At 29.4% G+C, this 18318-nt stretch overlaps 2 protein-coding genes and 1 long non-coding RNA gene across 3 annotated transcripts; 2 read left to right on the top strand and 1 right to left on the bottom strand.

Moving 5' to 3' along the window:
• Positions 1-2525: 2525 nt before the first annotated feature.
• LOC132934757 (uncharacterized) lies at positions 2526-7281 on the top strand. Its single transcript, XR_009663077.1, has 3 exons — positions 2526-6310; positions 6367-6498; positions 6969-7281. It is a non-coding gene; the product is annotated as an uncharacterized LOC132934757 (long non-coding RNA).
• A 2658-nt stretch (positions 7282-9939) lies between these two features.
• On the top strand, positions 9940-13509 carry LOC132935829 (integrator complex subunit 13-like). Its single transcript, XM_061002461.1, has 2 exons — positions 9940-10697; positions 11730-13509. The coding sequence occupies exons 1-2, from the start codon at positions 10219-10221 to the stop codon at positions 13288-13290; spliced, it is 2040 nt and encodes a 679-aa protein (XP_060858444.1). The 5' UTR covers positions 9940-10218; the 3' UTR covers positions 13291-13509.
• A 1163-nt stretch (positions 13510-14672) lies between these two features.
• LOC132935895 (integrator complex subunit 13-like) lies at positions 14673-18094 on the bottom strand. Its single transcript, XM_061002531.1, has 2 exons — positions 17484-18094; positions 14673-16451 (listed from the first exon to the last, which is right to left on the bottom strand). The coding sequence occupies exons 1-2, from the start codon at positions 17960-17962 to the stop codon at positions 14891-14893; spliced, it is 2040 nt and encodes a 679-aa protein (XP_060858514.1). The 5' UTR covers positions 17963-18094; the 3' UTR covers positions 14673-14890.
• Between the last annotated feature and the right edge of the window lie 224 nt (positions 18095-18318).

Raw genomic sequence — 18318 nt, 5'->3', positions numbered from 1 at the left:
AACAAAATCATGAAAATATTCAACAATTTTCTTGTAGTTTAGCTCCCAAGCGATTTTTTTATAACTTTTTTCGAAATATTATTAGTTAAGAACAATAGTGCAATCAAAATTTGTCGGTCGGACTTAGTTTCAAAGTTATAACCTTCTGAAGTCCGTGAGTTTACGTATTCCCACCTGTCTAGGGTTTTTTTTAAAATTAAATGACTTAATAAACATTAAACAATAAAATAAAAACCAGCCAAGTGCAAGTCGGACTCGCGCACGAAGGGTTCCGTACCATTATCTTTAAACACTGCTTATATTATATATCCTGACCGCTTTTGTATTTGTTTTTATAGCAGCAACAGAAATACATCATCTGTGAAAATTTCAACTGTCTATAACTTTCATGAGATACAGCCTGGTGACAGACGGATTTCGAACCTTAGTAATAGTGTCCCGTTTTACCATAAGGAACCCTAAAAAGTAACTAAATACGATATATAATTTCTGATACCACCAAAATATTAAGGATAAAAACTCACATTTAAAAAAAAAACGAGCTATCATACCTAATTATTTTTAAGAGGATGTCAGTGTAGCGTATTTGGTATCTCGATCTGACACACTCGCAACATAGACAATTTTACGTTCACAATAGGTAATAATTATAACTAGAGCAGAGGCCTAGCATTTGCGATTTGTATATTTGTTTTACACAGTCACAAAAATAGTGGAGTGTAAAACAAATACGTTTTATGTTTTCGCAAAACTAATTTTGCATATAAATGCATATTTTCAGTTTTTTTTATTTTAGGGCATATTTCTTCAATTTCATACATTTGGAGACATAATATTTGCACTTCATTAATAATTTTATCAATTTTTCTCCACTGACGTTTTTATATTAATTAATACAAAAGATAAATTTGTTTTTGACTTTTGTCGTATATAATAATATGGTTTTTAACTGTCCTCGCGAGAGCGCACGTTTTTCCTAAAGGAGCTTGAAGATCGTCGATAATACGAATAATATGATATAAGCTGAATTAACAGTGTATTAATTTTATTTTATTAATAGGTAGTCAGATAGATAATCGTTTACGATGTGATGTCGGATTGCCAGGATTAAATTTTATTTTTAAATGCATATTTTGAGTATAAATGCATATTTTAGATATATTTTAGATTCTGAGCGGAGCGATGAAAATTTATATTGATTTTACAATGAGGTGTGTTTATTAAAATTTTTTTTGTCAAAGCTAGCTTTTAGGACAGTAAAAATGCATAGATTTTCTTCAACTGTATCTTTTTTGATAGGAAAGTGAATCTTGTTTGTACTTTAGGTGGTCAAAAGTAAAAATTCTTAATAGTTTTCGAAAGCGCAGGGAAAAAGAAAAGAAAAACAGGAATTTCTAAATAGGTTTTCATATTTTTAGTATAACTCTAAAATCTTAATATATTGTTTCAAAGACAAATGAAAAATATTAAAAATCCATACTCACAGTGTGCGGGCCGGGAGCGTACAATAATAATACGCGCACCTGGACACCAACTTAGGGTCTTTACACCACTAGCACCTAAGTCCTATAGAAATATGGAGGACAAGCTAGGTGTGTAATTATGTGTATTTGTGTATGAATATGTGTATGTGTGTGGGTGTGTATACAAAAATAATAAAACAATGGTAACACGGTTTCTGGTAGGTAAGTTAATACACAAATTTAAATAATATCAGTTCGAAATATATAACAAAACTAACCGTAACACAAATGTATAAATGATTTAATAATAATAATAATAAATTACAGCATTTATGGCCAACTAGGATAAATTATAATACTGACGCTGCTATTTGAACTGAAGCTCGTATAAAATAATATGCGGCCCTTCTGGCTCAACAAAATAATAATAATAAATAATATAGAAAAGCTATTTGAGCAGCTACCACGTATAAATAATATGACCCTTCTGGTCCAACAATATGTAATAATAAAGATAATAATTAAAATATATTATATAAATGTCTGGCCCTTATGGTCGAACAGAATAATATATATTGAGGACTCAATTATATATTATAATTATTTCGAAGTGTACAATCTCCAAGTTTCATGAAAACTGAGATATATGTTGCATATTCAATTTTCAGAGCTGAATTAGAATAACTCACTGTTTTCGAGCTAAATAGTCAATCTCCAGTGTATTTTAAGCTTGAAAATTTCCTTTAGTTTCAAACCGTACAATCTCCTTTGACAAGTTTGTTTCAAAACGTACAATCTCTTTTCATCTTATTGTCTTACTAATAAAATATTATTTTTCATGAGTTTTACTATAAAAATAGATTTATAATATTTATAAATGCATCGTAAACCGTTTGCATGGTTTTTCGCTTATCGAAAATGACGTCTTAATGATCATTGAAAATAATATTTTATTATACAATATTAGGATAGGTATTACGTTTCCAGTTGGCTGTGCGCTGTTGTAAATGTCACGCCGTGTCTTTCGTCCGTGTATAATTATTATTATATTTTGTTCATACGTATAGTTTTTTTGTGTATGTGTATTCTGTTTAAAATTTAATACAAGAATAATGGAAATTAATATTACTCCTACAACCGACAGTAAAACCAGAAAAAGGATACGAAATACAGCTGAATGGAAAAGAAACCAGCAGAAAAAAATACGGTTAGTGTTAGTATTACCTATAAGAATACAAAAAATAGTCCTAAAAAAATATGACGCAAGTTAAACCTTTTTATTTTTATTCGTCGACGTGGACATGGAAATTATTATAATTTTTATGATTATAATTCTGATTAATTTTTAATATCCATACTACTTATCAACTTTAAAATTAAAAATATAATATTTTACAATACAACCTGAATAAACACTAACCCCATTAGGATCTTATCCCGCCTGACCTTATTTTTTGGGCGTAGCCCGTTTCACCCAAAAATGACCCTGCCCGTTTCCCCGGCTACCCGTTTAGCCCAAATTGTGTTTCATTATAATTCCCGTTTCGCCCAGAGTAGTTTAGACCAATTTAAAATGAAGTTGAAAATAGTTCAGTCAAATATTATAAGCGTACGCCAAGAAGAAATGGTGCTAAAGTTTCTGACAACAAATAACACGCATGACAATATATTTTATAAAATGTTTTTATTTCCATATAATATATATGTATATATATAGCAGTAAATTTTATGAATTAATTAATTGAAATATTGTTTTGAACAATTTAAAAATAGCAAAAAAAATCAATTTTAAGTTAGTTATTCGCATGACACAATTGAATAACAATACTCTTTCTTTGACGTAACTAATAGGTGGTGCCTATTGTTTAGGTATAGTCTGCATATGCTTCCAGTTTACCCAACTTGTGGACATAAAACAAATAATGCATTTCAGTGTGCTTCCATTACTATGACTGAAATAAAAGAGTTCCATTCGAAGTTTTACGAAACGAAAGAAAAAATAGTACAAGACAATTTTATTTTGAAATATTGTAAAACTGTTCCTGTAAAGCGAAATGACCAAAAAATGCTTGACATACTCAAAAAGTATTTCAAGCGCAATTTTTCGTCCTCACTAAGCAAAAAACTTTTTTGCCTGTTTGTAAAAAAGGTTTTATGGACATTTTACGCATAACTAGAAGAAAAATTGACACTGTCACTAGAAACTTTTTTAATACCTCTTTACCATCCGAGGAGAATCGTGGAGACGATAGAAAATTGGAAAAAAACAGGACACAGAGAGATTCAGCTATGCATTTTATAAACAAATTTAAGGTAATTGAATATCACTATTACCGAGGGGCGAGGACACAGCCAACGTTTATATCTCGACTTCACTTTGAATATCAGATTGATGTGGAAAATGTACATGAAGGAAAACATCAACTTTCCAGTAAAAGAGAGTTATTTTAGATTCATTTTTAACACTGAATACAACATAGGTTTCGGCACGCCTAGGACTGACGTTTGCTCAACATGCTTACAGTTGATCGAAAAAATTAAAAGATGCAATGATCAAGGCTAGCTTATTGACGGAGAAAAAGGTACATAAAATGAGAGCAGATGCATTTTACCAAATTTTAAGAGAATCTGCAGAGAGGGTGTCGTAATTTTTTCGTTTGATTGTCAAAAAAATCAGGTTCTACCGAAAGTTCTTGATCAGCAAGCGTACTAATCTAAATTTACAAGTTTAACTTTACTGTTGTGAGAGGCACTTGTAAAAGCAAAATAAATCCCAATACAGTCACCAGTTTCTGTTGGACTGAAAATGAATACGACAAAGATTCAAATGCGATTGCTTCCTGTATTCATCACGTTTTGACATCGTCAACTTTTAATGATATTCATACTATTAAGCTTATGTGTGATGGCTGCGTGGGCCAGAACAAAAACACAACACTAATTTCAATGTGTTGCAACTGGCTCGCCAAACAAAATGTAATTTCAAAAATTGAAGTTGTATTCCCAGTAAGAGGGCACTCTTTTATTCCTCCTGATCGCGTCTTTGGTTATATCGAAGTGGAGTGCAAAAAGAAGGAAATAATTTTAGAACCTCAGGAATACTTTTTTAAAAATATGGGACTGAAAAAGGACGCTTTCCAACGCTTCAACCGCTATCGAAAACCAAACTTTCGATGCAGGCGTGACAAAAAATAATGATAGGTGCCAATTCACGCACAGTTTGCAATAATAAAATAATTAGGTAATATTAAAAAGGTGGCGATTTGCGCCTATGGCTATTTAATATAAAACGGTGATGCGACACAATAGTATAAACGTATTGCCTTTATGGCTCACAATTATAAAATAAGTATAATAAATCTGACTGCACACCACACGTCGGTATTCGCGCAACACAAAATATAATATAAAAGGGTGTTTTGTGCCCACAATTTTACTTAACAATTAATATAATATCAATATGCCCTTCTGGCGCTCACAGTTATAAAAAAAAAAACAATAATAATTTTTACTATTTGAGTAAATAAACACTTTATAAATTATAATGACATACATCGATACTGCCGATACTAGCTTATAAACCATACAATTTTGAAAATATTTTGACTCTTTTTGAGCTGTTTACGGACATTGATAAATGTTGTCAGAAATCTAACTTTAAATGCCTATCAAAAAAAATTGTGCCTATGTAATTTTTATATGTTTCAACTGCTATTTAAACAATATATAAGGCGCCTTGTATTAATTAATATTAATAATTTTGACTCTTTTTGGTTCAACAAATAAAATTTCATTGATATTTATAGAAAAAAAAAACTAAAAAATTAAAATTTGACAATGTCCGTAAATAGCTCAAAAAAAGTCAAAATATTTTCAAAATTTTATGGTTTATAGAAAATTAAAATATAAACATTCAGTGAAATTGCCATGTATTTACAGTTATTCGTTTTTGAATTATAACAATATAACCAATTCGCTACATGAAAAATCGAGTGAATATCCTATCTTGTAAAAATATAAACCTCAAACGCTCATACAAATTTATATTTGATTTGCTTTAAGTCATTTTTTTTTTTTTTTTTGATATCTCAGATTAAAAAGAAAATTTTTTATGAATTCTCAACTCAAAATAATTTGCTAATTTTCGTGATTTTTCCGTATATTGTCAAGGTTTGAACTTTAAATGCTTATAAAAAATACTGTGACTTCTACTGTGTTTTTTAATATTTTTCAAATGTTATTGTAACAATATAGTAGGAGCCTTGTATTACATTTTCAAGCTTTTTTACAAAACAAATAAAGTTTTATTGACCTTCTCAAAAAAGACAAACAAAATTGGAAAGTGAAAATGTCTCTAAACAGTTCAAAACAAATAAAAATATTTTGAAAATATTATCATGTATAGTAAATGCAAATATAAACAACCAGTGAAAATTTCATATCTTTATTTGTTTTAGAGTTATACCAAAATCCAAAATCGATATTATCAAAAACCGATTTTTCGTAAAAATTCCTGTTTTTCCTCAATTGTTATGTTATTTTTCCCGTCGCCTTTTCGAAAACTATTGGGATTTAAAAATTTGGACGTCCTGAATGCACCAACTAGATTCACTTTCCCATCGAACAAGATAGGTACTGTTGAAGAAAATCTAAGCAGTTTTACTGCCACAAACGGTGGTGACGGACAGAAATATTTAAAATTAAAAAAAAAAAAAACACATCACTGTAAAATTAATATATTAATTGCTCCGCTCATAATCTAAAAGTGCTTTTTTGAAACTTTGGGACTTATCCACTAGTAGAATATGTCTGATTGCATATACTGGATCTGGAGCCTAGAACAACTGGTAAACTAATGTTTGTTTTCATTACAACTGTATAAATAATCAATTTTTCTGAATAGGAAAACAAGATCATCGTACACAAGCATTGTTTAATCATACCTAGGAAAATGTCATGCTTCCAGATGAAGCCACTACATCTTTGTGCGCATGGAATGCACGCAATGCTTCTCGGCAGCAACTTTTATCTCTAGGTAATTAGTTTTGTCAAATGCATTTATTTTAATAAGAGCACAGATATTAGTTGTTTCCGTCTTACAAGTGCATAACATAGCAAATTTACGCTCAGCAGATCACGTTTAACTCAGTAAGTTCAAAATCTATTATGAAACTTGATGGTAAGAACATTATCTGTGTTTGTATTAGGGTTTTTTTTACAATAATACAGTTTTTAAGTGAGTTATGAGCATTTTTAATTTACACTATATTATATACACATAATTTACTAAAAAATGTAACCGTCATAAAAAACCCTTATACAAACATAGATAATGTTCTTACCATCAAGTTTTATAATAGGTGGATTCAGTCTAATTTTTAAACTAGCGGAGCTTAACGCTTTCTCCTGAACGTAAATTTACTATGTTACGCACTTGTAAGACGAATACAACAAATGGCTGTGTAGCGTCCTCTTAAAATGTTTTAATTGTGAATTATTTTACAGACCATAATGGACCTATTCGTTCAATAGTGCATTCTCCAAATTCAGCAGTATTTTTGACTTGTTCAGACGACTTTTGGTATAGAAAACTCTTGATTGGAGCATAGATTGAATATTTTTTGTTTTTATTTAAAAACTATTTATTTATTTAATTTTGAATAAACATTTAATGTACATTAGTAAAAATAACAAATTATATAAAATATATAACTATTGGATTCATTGAAATATATATTTTTAATTTAATAATATAATAATAATAATAATAATATTTCCAACATTTCAAATTATACATAATAATATATAGAGTATGGAATTGTTTGGTATAATAGTTAATAATTAAATTTAAAAAATGTATAACTTGGTATTATATTATTATTAAAAATTAATATGAATATAAATATTTAGTCAAAAATTATTTTGAGAATGCAAAAAAAAAAAATGAAAACTCAATGAAAAATATACACAAACTGAATATTTATATATTTATATTTATTAAATAGAATTTAATCCTACCGACCTCTCGCTATAAAACAATGTAATGTACTTGCGTGACTGCATTTAATCACCTACCTTGTTTTTATTTATGAGCTTATTGAAACTATAATACTATATTTGTACGTGATATTTTTTTTAATCGTTCTATTATTTTGAGGTAGAGCGTATACTGAACTCGTGACTTTCAGCTGAAGTTCATAATATTGTAACGATTAATAGTTTTGTTTTTATTTGAAAATATATTTTTATACATAGTTATAGGCTATAGCCATAGATTAAAAAAATAATATATGAAAGATTACTCAGTAATTTGATATGCACAAGTACTGTGTCCCTGCCCCAGAGCATTATATAATAGGTAACTAATAAGTATAAAGCACCCATATAAATTGTATTCTTATATTATGTAGGTACATTGTACATACAACGTACCTATCAATAACGCAACCTTAAACAAACTAAGGCCAATTTAAAAAAAATAACAGTGACTATGTATTGTTAATATTTTTCAACTGTCTTGTAATAAATTTTTAGGCTTTTTTATCCAACAAATAAAATTTGATTGGCATTTATAGAAAAAATTTAGAATAGTTGTGGACCATATTTATTTTATTTGGATACTTGTATTTTTAAATAATTTTTAAAGTATTTTTATGGTATTCTCAATAGGTACAATTGTTTAAGTATTCTGAATACTTTTTAAAAGTAATGTGCACAAGTTCTGTCCACTACTATTTGAAGGAAATAATGACTAAGTCGAAGGCCGTAATAAATTAATTCTTTTGTCTTAATTTTTAGTGTTTTTTTTTTAAATGAATATTTTGGTTTTTTTTTTATTAAGCATCAGCGCAAGCGCACGTTAGGGTTTTGGGCTCCAAGCACTGTCAATCGATTTCACACAGATTGTTTAGGGTTATTTGCAATAGGTGCCTACACCTGCTATTGTATAGCTTATTGTTGTTACTTATAAAACACACACAATTCATATGCTAATTTTGTATAGATACAATACCGATATATTGTAATTGTATTATTGATAAGCCATAAGGGATAGGATTTAAATGTATTATATCTCAATGAGTCGTAAAGTCGCAAACAAATGTCAAATACACATAAATACATAATATGTATAGGTATGTTACGGGTATGTTACGGGTAAGGTTCAAACATGGGATAAAGGGGCGTATGTAAATTCTGCATGTAAAAAAATTATTATTGATAAACACATCCTGCCTATAAGTAAAAAGTTCTTATTACTTAATAAAGTTTTTACAAAGTACCTAGTATTTAATAATAATATAAGAAATAACATAGATTAATCATTATAAGTATTTAAATAAATATATATATCACATATTATAAAGTCAATAATTACTAAATAATTCACATAAAATTAATAAAGACGAGTCAAAATATAATCATAATCAATAATCACCACATATAAATCATATATAATTAATAAAAATCGTAAAATAGAAATAATTATAATAATAAAGATGAGTCAAAATATAATCAATAATAAATTGTAACGTGGTTAGGAATGACCAGTTAAATATAATTTATGATTTAACAAAAATTACCACATGTAAGTCAAAAAAATATTTATAATAAAGATGAGTAATAATTAATAATAATAATAATAATAAAGACAATAGTGTAGAATGTAATAAGATTATTATTTTTTTTGTCAAAATCCCCAAAATAATGAGTAATAATTAATAATAATAATAATAATAACAACAATAATAATGTACAGGCAATGTAGGTAATATGATGATTATTTTTTTTTTTGTCGAAATCCCCCAAAAAATAATACACTTAGGTAGTATACATTTGTATATGTTCGCAGTACGTTTTTTTTTCACCGCAGTAATTTCAAAACACCCGTGTTAACCAAAACCCGAATAAATATTCGGGTTAACCCGAAATCCCGAATAATTTTTTTTTTCTCATTCTTCATGCGACATATCATTTCGTATGTATTTCTTGTGGTGAGTTCGATTTTTTAGAGTTAAATAATCAATAATATTAATAAAAGAAACAATCTAACAAACAATCATAGGAAATTTCTTGAAAATAAAATCCATTAAAATGTTTAATAATTTAATTGATTATATTATAAATTAAAATCACTCCGCTCATAATCTAAAAGTGGGAAGATGTTATTAATTGTATTTATCGAATGGTAATAATATTCTCAATATACTACAGTGTAATACTACAATAGTACAATGTGATTTAAAAGCTTTAGAAATAAGAATAGGTACAAGAACATTATCAATAAAATTAAATAACAAATCAACAAGTTTTCTTTATACCAGTAACAGATTTTCCCTCCGCGGAATTATATTATTAAATGCTTACATAACTGAATTATGATGTAAATACAATATAATCTTATTTTACATTTACAATAATAATTTAATTGAATTTGAATTTGAGTTGGCGCTCACTGCTTAAGTGATAGCGTATTAACTATAATAATGGTATTAAACTTTGTGACCGTGACCACCATCGGTTATGTGATACGTGGAACCTGCAACTGCTTCGATGTACAGTCGCAGCCGGCTGTATTGTATTATCTAATATCAATGCCCAAAGCCCCAATGGCCAATGGTATTTATACACGTCTGGTCGTCAGAATAATATAGTACCTATATTATATCACACACTATGTACCGATGTACATTTGCCTCCTAGTTTATGGAAATAAATTAACTTTTAGTTATCAAAAAAATATTTTTAGTGCATAAATATGAGCCTAATGGATCAACTTTTTCCAGCAAATCATAAAACCACATTCGTGGTGGACCACACTCCAAACTTCGGATTGACTAGTGACTCACACATCAAAATGGTCTTCACCAAACAGCCATTTGATGGGATACCACCCGTAACCATATACAAATCGATTTGGACGTGTAGCATTGAAGCTGTACTCGAATACTGCCGTATCGTCTGGGATCTGTTTCCAGAAGGGAAACTTATTCGTGTTATAAGTAGCGACGTACGATCTCGCAATTTGAATAATTGGTCATCTAATCAACAAAATGTTAACATTATGTTAAGTAGTTTGTCACTTTTGGGGCCACCCGATAAACTTGTACCAAACCCAAATCGAGACTACAGTGTTGTGTATGGATTTCGCACTGCAGCCGAAGCAATGATTGAGTGTACTAAAGAACAAATGGATCAAGAAAAATCTAAGAAAAATAACATTGAAATTCAAAACAAGTAATTTGTTTTAATTATTTTAAATTATAATTTTACCTAATATATAAGTACTGTACATGTTATATGTACAATAATCAGGAAATTTATTTTTATACCACATTTTCTGAGTTATTAGTATTTTTTTTTAATTATTTAAGTTTTCAAGCACATATCAGAAACTTTTTTCAGTTCTGATTGGAGAGGTATAACTTTTTTGTTACCAACTACCTATATGCAGTAATAATTATTTTGAATTAAAAGTTTCCTAAATAAAATATACTTTAGGTTAGGTAAGGAACAACTTACTGTTTATTATTATTTTATCTTTCACAAATTCATTATTATTTTTGTACCTAAATATAAATCTTTAAATATGTATTAAAAACTATTATTATAACCATTTTTTACTAGTATAAAAAGGGCCTAGCCCATTTATCAATATAAATAAATAATCCATAATACTTAATATATTGAAAAATACCTCATGTCTAGTTCATTAATATAAAAGAATCATTTGAACAGTGGTTAAACTATGAGTTAAGCACCGTGTTATGTTTAATATATTGGTTATATTGTAACTTCGGTTGTGGCAAAAGGCCTAAAAGCCTATACTAAATCAAAAAAATAAAAAATAAAAAATATTGTAACTCCAGTAATTTATAGATTAGATGATTTCTCATGTTTTAATAAGCTGCTGAAAATGTTCATTCATTTTTTTAAAAATAATTAACCCGTTTCACACACGCTTCACGGTCAAAATGACTGGATGTTTAGAATTTTGTTCATTGTTTCAAAAATACGAAATATTAACCTAATCTAACTTAGGTGCCTTCTAATAAGGTGATACAGTAAAATTAGAAACAAATCCCAACTGTATACGATCTGATGTCAGTAACATAAAAGTGTTCAAAGTTCATTAAGGGACATTACCTATTAATATACGGTCAAACGAAATTTGAGGATTAAAAAGTTTTAAGAATAATCATTGTAATAAGTAATAAAAATTAAGTTATACACATGTTTCTTATTAAATACTATTTTATACAATTTCAGATGCAGAACATTTATTATCACATCAGCCAGAGACAACCAATCAATAGATAATCTCACATCCATGTTTCATAATGAAATGATCAAAAGCAACAAATCTGTATCTAAACCTATTTCGACGTCAATTCATCATTGTCATTTAGTAATAATTAACACATATCCAGATTCTATAACAAGCGAAGTCACTGATCGTCCACTTTATCCTATATCACCAATACTAGATTTGGAAGTGCATTCTATTCCTGCATCCAAAATTGGTATTAAGATATCAAATCTTTTATTAATACACTACAATCTAGCTAGTACAACAGTTATCGGTATTCCCATGAAGGAAGAACAAAATGGCAATTCATCAGCAAATTATGATGTAGAAATATACCATGCTGCTACTGTGCATACAGCTATTTCAAATGCAAATGCAGCCAATTCCAATGCCAAAGCAGTGGTTGCAAAAAAAGAAGGAGCGGACTATGAGACAATTAAATTAAAATGGTGCACAGCTAGGTTAAATAACAACTTGCCAGATATTCACAGTTGTACGACGTTACATAGAGTAACTCTAGTTGATATAAACAGCAGACCAAGCACATGTTTGATAACATTTTTACTGAATGGTCGATCAGTTTTCCTTGAGGTGATTAAACAAGGTGGTGGTAAAACCATATCACATGTTTTAAAATCGTATAATGGTGAAATATACATACATACAGTGTCGTCTGGTCGCACAGTATTTGAAGATCTACCGTCCATTAGTGAAGGCCCCGGAGGGAAAGTAATTCAGTACAGAGTAGCCGATTTTAGTAATTTTATGAAGTCAAATTTACTGCAACCAACAAAAACAAAACACACAGGTGATAGAAACTATATTGAAGATGCAAAAGAAAAATTGATGAAACAAACTGCATATTGGCCACTAGTATCATCGTCAACTATAATATATAATTTGAAACAATACACTGAACCACTGTTGTCATTAATGGTTAAAGATAACATTAGTGATCAGGAAGTAATGAATTGCAAACAATGTATTCAAGATTTGACGACTGCTGAATTAAATAATCATCGCCTCATTTCACCTAGTCCATCATTTCCACGAAATATGAAAAGAGTTGACCAGTACAAGCTTATGTGGACAGAGTTGGAAAAATTCTTAAGATCAAACTTACACACTGTTAATCACTGTAAAGTGTTGCAATATTTATTTGAAAGCTGTTGTAAACTTGATGAAGAAAAAATCATTGAGAAAACTTTAATGCGCTTAAAGGAACCTTTAGCAGACGGGCCAAGTGTAATACGAGCTACCACTGATTCGCCTATGTCTCCGCCATTAACTCAACAGACAGGAATAAATCATAATATAGCACATAAAGCTGTTGATGTGGGTCCAAACAGTATTATGTATTTGCAAATAATTCGGGATCAAGACAATAGTGCAACAGTTAACCCTTCTTCACGACCTCAGTTTGCTGGTAGATTAAAATCTATTCAAAATAGAAATGGAAATTTGTTTGCCAAACTTTATGAACATATAGACGATGACACGGATACCAAGAGTGTAACATAAAATATTTATTAACTGTTTGACTATGGTATCTTATAATATATTTTTGGATTTTATTTGTAATGCAATGCATATGTCTGACTCAAATATAATAATATTTTAATATCTATCAAGTAATAAATTATAAAACATATTGTACTGTATTATATTTACTGTATATTATTGTTATCGTAATATCACTATTATTTTATCCCAAACATCTCAATTTCAATCTAAATAAATGGCAACATGCTTAAAACAATCATTAATGTTTTCATTAGCAAACAAGGCAATCACTTCTGCTACATTGATAACCATCACTGCTCCCCCGTACCGATACATAAAAAAAAAATATAAGAAAAAAAAGAAACAAATTGCATATTAACCCTAATACCACTCGACGCGCAGATATAATAACTACAAGAACCAGAATTACAAATACCTACCTTAATTTGCAACTTTTCTTATACTGTTCCAATTTATTGAGTAAGTTGGTTTTAACCCTTTAGTGGTAAAAACTAGAAGTATTTATAAACAATGTTACCTACTGAATACTGACTGTCGCTTTCTGACATTTTTTTATATTCTGCATTTATGCACTGCATTTATAGGTGCCTACACCTGCTATTGTATAGCTTATTATTGTTACTTATAAAACACACACAATTCATATCCTAATTTTGTTTAGATGCAATACCGATATATTGTAATTGTATTATTTATAATCCATAAGGGATAGGATCTATCGTAACGCTCAGTGAAGGAGACACGTACCTATATTATATATTTTATAATTTTATAATTTACTTTTTTTTCTGTGCCTACTAAAAGGTTAAAACTCAATAAATTTGTGGGCACAGGTTGCCTAGCATGTGTAGGCACCTATTACAAATACTTTTTAAATACCCAAAGCAATACCTCAAAATAATAGAACGATTAAAAAAAATATCACGTACAAATATAGCATTATAGTTTCAATAAGCTCATAAATAAAAACAAGGTAGATAATTAATCACCACTGATCATAAGAATATAAAAAAATGTCAGAAAGCGACAGTCAGTATTCAGTAGGTAACATTGTTTATAAATACTTCTAGTTTTTACCACTAAAGGGTTAAAACCAACTTACTCAATAAATTGGAACAGTATAAGAAAAGTTGCAAATTAAGGTAGGTATTTGTAATTCTGGTTCTTGTAGTTATTATATCTGCGCGTCGAGTGGTATTAGGGTTAATATGCAATTTGTTTCTTTTTTTTCTTTAAGCTTATTAGTGATTGGTGATGTGTATATTTATATTTTTTTTTTATGTATCGGTACGGGGGAGCAGTGATGGTTATCAATGTAGCAGAAGTGATTGCCTTGTTTGCTAATGAAAACATTAATGATTGTTTTAAGCATGTTGCCATTTATTTAGATTGAAATTGAGATGTTTGGGATAAAATAATAGTGATATTACGATAACAATAATATACAGTAAATATAATACAGTACAATATGTTTTATAATTTATTACTTGATAGATATTAAAATATTATTATATTTGAGTCAGACATATGCATTGCATTACAAATAAAATCCAAAAATATATTATAAGATACCATAGTCAAACAGTTAATAAATATTTTATGTTACACTCTTGGTATCCGTGTCATCGTCTATATGTTCATAAAGTTTGGCAAACAAATTTCCATTTCTATTTTGAATAGATTTTAATCTACCAGCAAACTGAGGTCGTGAAGAAGGGTTAACTGTTGCACTATTGTCTTGATCCCGAATTATTTGCAAATACATAATACTGTTTGGACCCACATCAACAGCTTTATGTGCTATATTATGATTTATTCCTGTCTGTTGAGTTAATGGCGGAGACATAGGCGAATCAGTGGTAGCTCGTATTACACTTGGCCCGTCTGCTAAAGGTTCCTTTAAGCGCATTAAAGTTTTCTCAATGATTTTTTCTTCATCAAGTTTACAACAGCTTTCAAATAAATATTGCAACACTTTACAGTGATTAACAGTGTGTAAGTTTGATCTTAAGAATTTTTCCAACTCTGTCCACATAAGCTTGTACTGGTCAACTCTTTTCATATTTCGTGGAAATGATGGACTAGGTGAAATGAGGCGATGATTATTTAATTCAGCAGTCGTCAAATCTTGAATACATTGTTTGCAATTCATTACTTCCTGATCACTAATGTTATCTTTAACCATTAATGACAACAGTGGTTCAGTGTATTGTTTCAAATTATATATTATAGTTGACGATGATACTAGTGGCCAATATGCAGTTTGTTTCATCAATTTTTCTTTTGCATCTTCAATATAGTTTCTATCACCTGTGTGTTTTGTTTTTGTTGGTTGCAGTAAATTTGACTTCATAAAATTACTAAAATCGGCTACTCTGTACTGAATTACTTTCCCTCCGGGGCCTTCACTAATGGACGGTAGATCTTCAAATACTGTGCGACCAGACGACACTGTATGTATGTATATTTCACCATTATACGATTTTAAAACATGTGATATGGTTTTACCACCACCTTGTTTAATCACCTCAAGGAAAACTGATCGACCATTCAGTAAAAATGTTATCAAACATGTGCTTGGTCTGCTGTTTATATCAACTAGAGTTACTCTATGTAACGTCGTACAACTGTGAATATCTGGCAAGTTGTTATTTAACCTAGCTGTGCACCATTTTAATTTAATTGTCTCATAGTCCGCTCCTTCTTTTTTTGCAACCACTGCTTTGGCATTGGAATTGGCTGCATTTGCATTTGAAATAGCTGTATGCACAGTAGCAGCATGGTATATTTCTACATCATAATTTGCTGATGAATTGCCATTTTGTTCTTCCTTCATGGGAATACCGATAACTGTTGTACTAGCTAGATTGTAGTGTATTAATAAAAGATTTGATATCTTAATACCAATTTTGGATGCAGGAATAGAATGCACTTCCAAATCTAGTATTGGTGATATAGGATAAAGTGGACGATCAGTGACTTCGCTTGTTATAGAATCTGGATATGTGTTAATTATTACTAAATGACAATGATGAATTGACGTCGAAATAGGTTTAGATACAGATTTGTTGCTTTTGATCATTTCATTATGAAACATGGATGTGAGATTATCTATTGATTGGTTGTCTCTGGCTGATGTGATAATAAATGTTCTGCATCTGAAATTGTATAAAATAGTATTTAATAAGAAACATGTGTATAACTTAATTTTTATTACTTATTACAATGATTATTCTTAAAACTTTTTAATCCTCAAATTTCGTTTGACCGTATATTAATAGGTAATGTCCCTTAATGAACTTTGAACACTTTTATGTTACTGACATCAGATCGTATACAGTTGGGATTTGTTTCTAATTTTACTGTATCACCTTATTAGAAGGCACCTAAGTTAGATTAGGTTAATATTTCGTATTTTTGAAACAATGAACAAAATTCTAAACATCCAGTCATTTTGACCGTGAAGCGTGTGTGAAACGGGTTAATTATTTTAAAAAAAATGAATGAACATTTTCAGCAGCTTATTAAAACATGAGAAATCATCTAATCTATAAATTACTGGAGTTACAATATTTTTTATTTTTTATTTTTTTGATTTAGTATAGGCTTTTAGGCCTTTTGCCACAACCGAAGTTACAATATAACCAATATATTAAACATAACACGGTGCTTAACTCATAGTTTAACCACTGTTCAAATGATTCTTTTATATTAATGAACTAGACATGAGGTATTTTTCAATATATTAAGTATTATGGATTATTTATTTATATTGATAAATGGGCTAGGCCCTTTTTATACTAGTAAAAAATGGTTATAATAATAGTTTTTAATACATATTTAAAGATTTATATTTAGGTACAAAAATAATAATGAATTTGTGAAAGATAAAATAATAATAAACAGTAAGTTGTTCCTTACCTAACCTAAAGTATATTTTATTTAGGAAACTTTTAATTCAAAATAATTATTACTGCATATAGGTAGTTGGTAACAAAAAAGTTATACCTCTCCAATCAGAACTGAAAAAAGTTTCTGATATGTGCTTGAAAACTTAAATAATTAAAAAAAAATACTAATAACTCAGAAAATGTGGTATAAAAATAAATTTCCTGATTATTGTACATATAACATGTACAGTACTTATATATTAGGTAAAATTATAATTTAAAATAATTAAAACAAATTACTTGTTTTGAATTTCAATGTTATTTTTCTTAGATTTTTCTTGATCCATTTGTTCTTTAGTACACTCAATCATTGCTTCGGCTGCAGTGCGAAATCCATACACAACACTGTAGTCTCGATTTGGGTTTGGTACAAGTTTATCGGGTGGCCCCAAAAGTGACAAACTACTTAACATAATGTTAACATTTTGTTGATTAGATGACCAATTATTCAAATTGCGAGATCGTACGTCGCTACTTATAACACGAATAAGTTTCCCTTCTGGAAACAGATCCCAGACGATACGGCAGTATTCGAGTACAGCTTCAATGCTACACGTCCAAATCGATTTGTATATGGTTACGGGTGGTATCCCATCAAATGGCTGTTTGGTGAAGACCATTTTGATGTGTGAGTCACTAGTCAATCCGAAGTTTGGAGTGTGGTCCACCACGAATGTGGTTTTATGATTTGCTGGAAAAAGTTGATCCATTAGGCTCATATTTATGCACTAAAAATATTTTTTTGATAACTAAAAGTTAATTTATTTCCATAAACTAGGAGGCAAATGTACATCGGTACATAGTGTGTGATATAATATAGGTACTATATTATTCTGACGACCAGACGTGTATAAATACCATTGGCCATTGGGGCTTTGGGCATTGATATTAGATAATACAATACAGCCGGCTGCGACTGTACATCGAAGCAGTTGCAGGTTCCACGTATCACATAACCGATGGTGGTCACGGTCACAAAGTTTAATACCATTATTATAGTTAATACGCTATCACTTAAGCAGTGAGCGCCAACTCAAATTCAAATTCAATTAAATTATTATTGTAAATGTAAAAT

The sequence above is a fragment of the Metopolophium dirhodum genome, chromosome 1 (assembly GCF_019925205.1).
Source record: "Metopolophium dirhodum isolate CAU chromosome 1, ASM1992520v1, whole genome shotgun sequence".
In the NCBI taxonomy this organism is placed as follows: Eukaryota; Metazoa; Arthropoda; class Insecta; order Hemiptera; family Aphididae; genus Metopolophium; species Metopolophium dirhodum.
Note: the sequence above shows the minus strand (reverse complement) of the source record. Positions and strands in the feature narration are given on the sequence as shown.

What these genes read in the sequence shown, in the direction of transcription:
- LOC132935829 (XM_061002461.1), top strand. Translation starts at nt 10,219, where the DNA reads ATGAGCCTAATGGATCAACTTTTTCCAGCAAATCATAAAACCACATTC. An exon ending in AACATTGAAATTCAAAACAA is followed by an intron (nt 10,698 to 11,729) that starts GTAATTTGTTTT and finishes ATACAATTTCAG; the next exon opens with ATGCAGAACATTTATTATCA.
- LOC132935895 (XM_061002531.1), bottom strand. Translation starts at nt 17,962, where the DNA reads ATGAGCCTAATGGATCAACTTTTTCCAGCAAATCATAAAACCACATTC. An exon ending in AACATTGAAATTCAAAACAA is followed by an intron (nt 16,452 to 17,483) that starts GTAATTTGTTTT and finishes ATACAATTTCAG; the next exon opens with ATGCAGAACATTTATTATCA.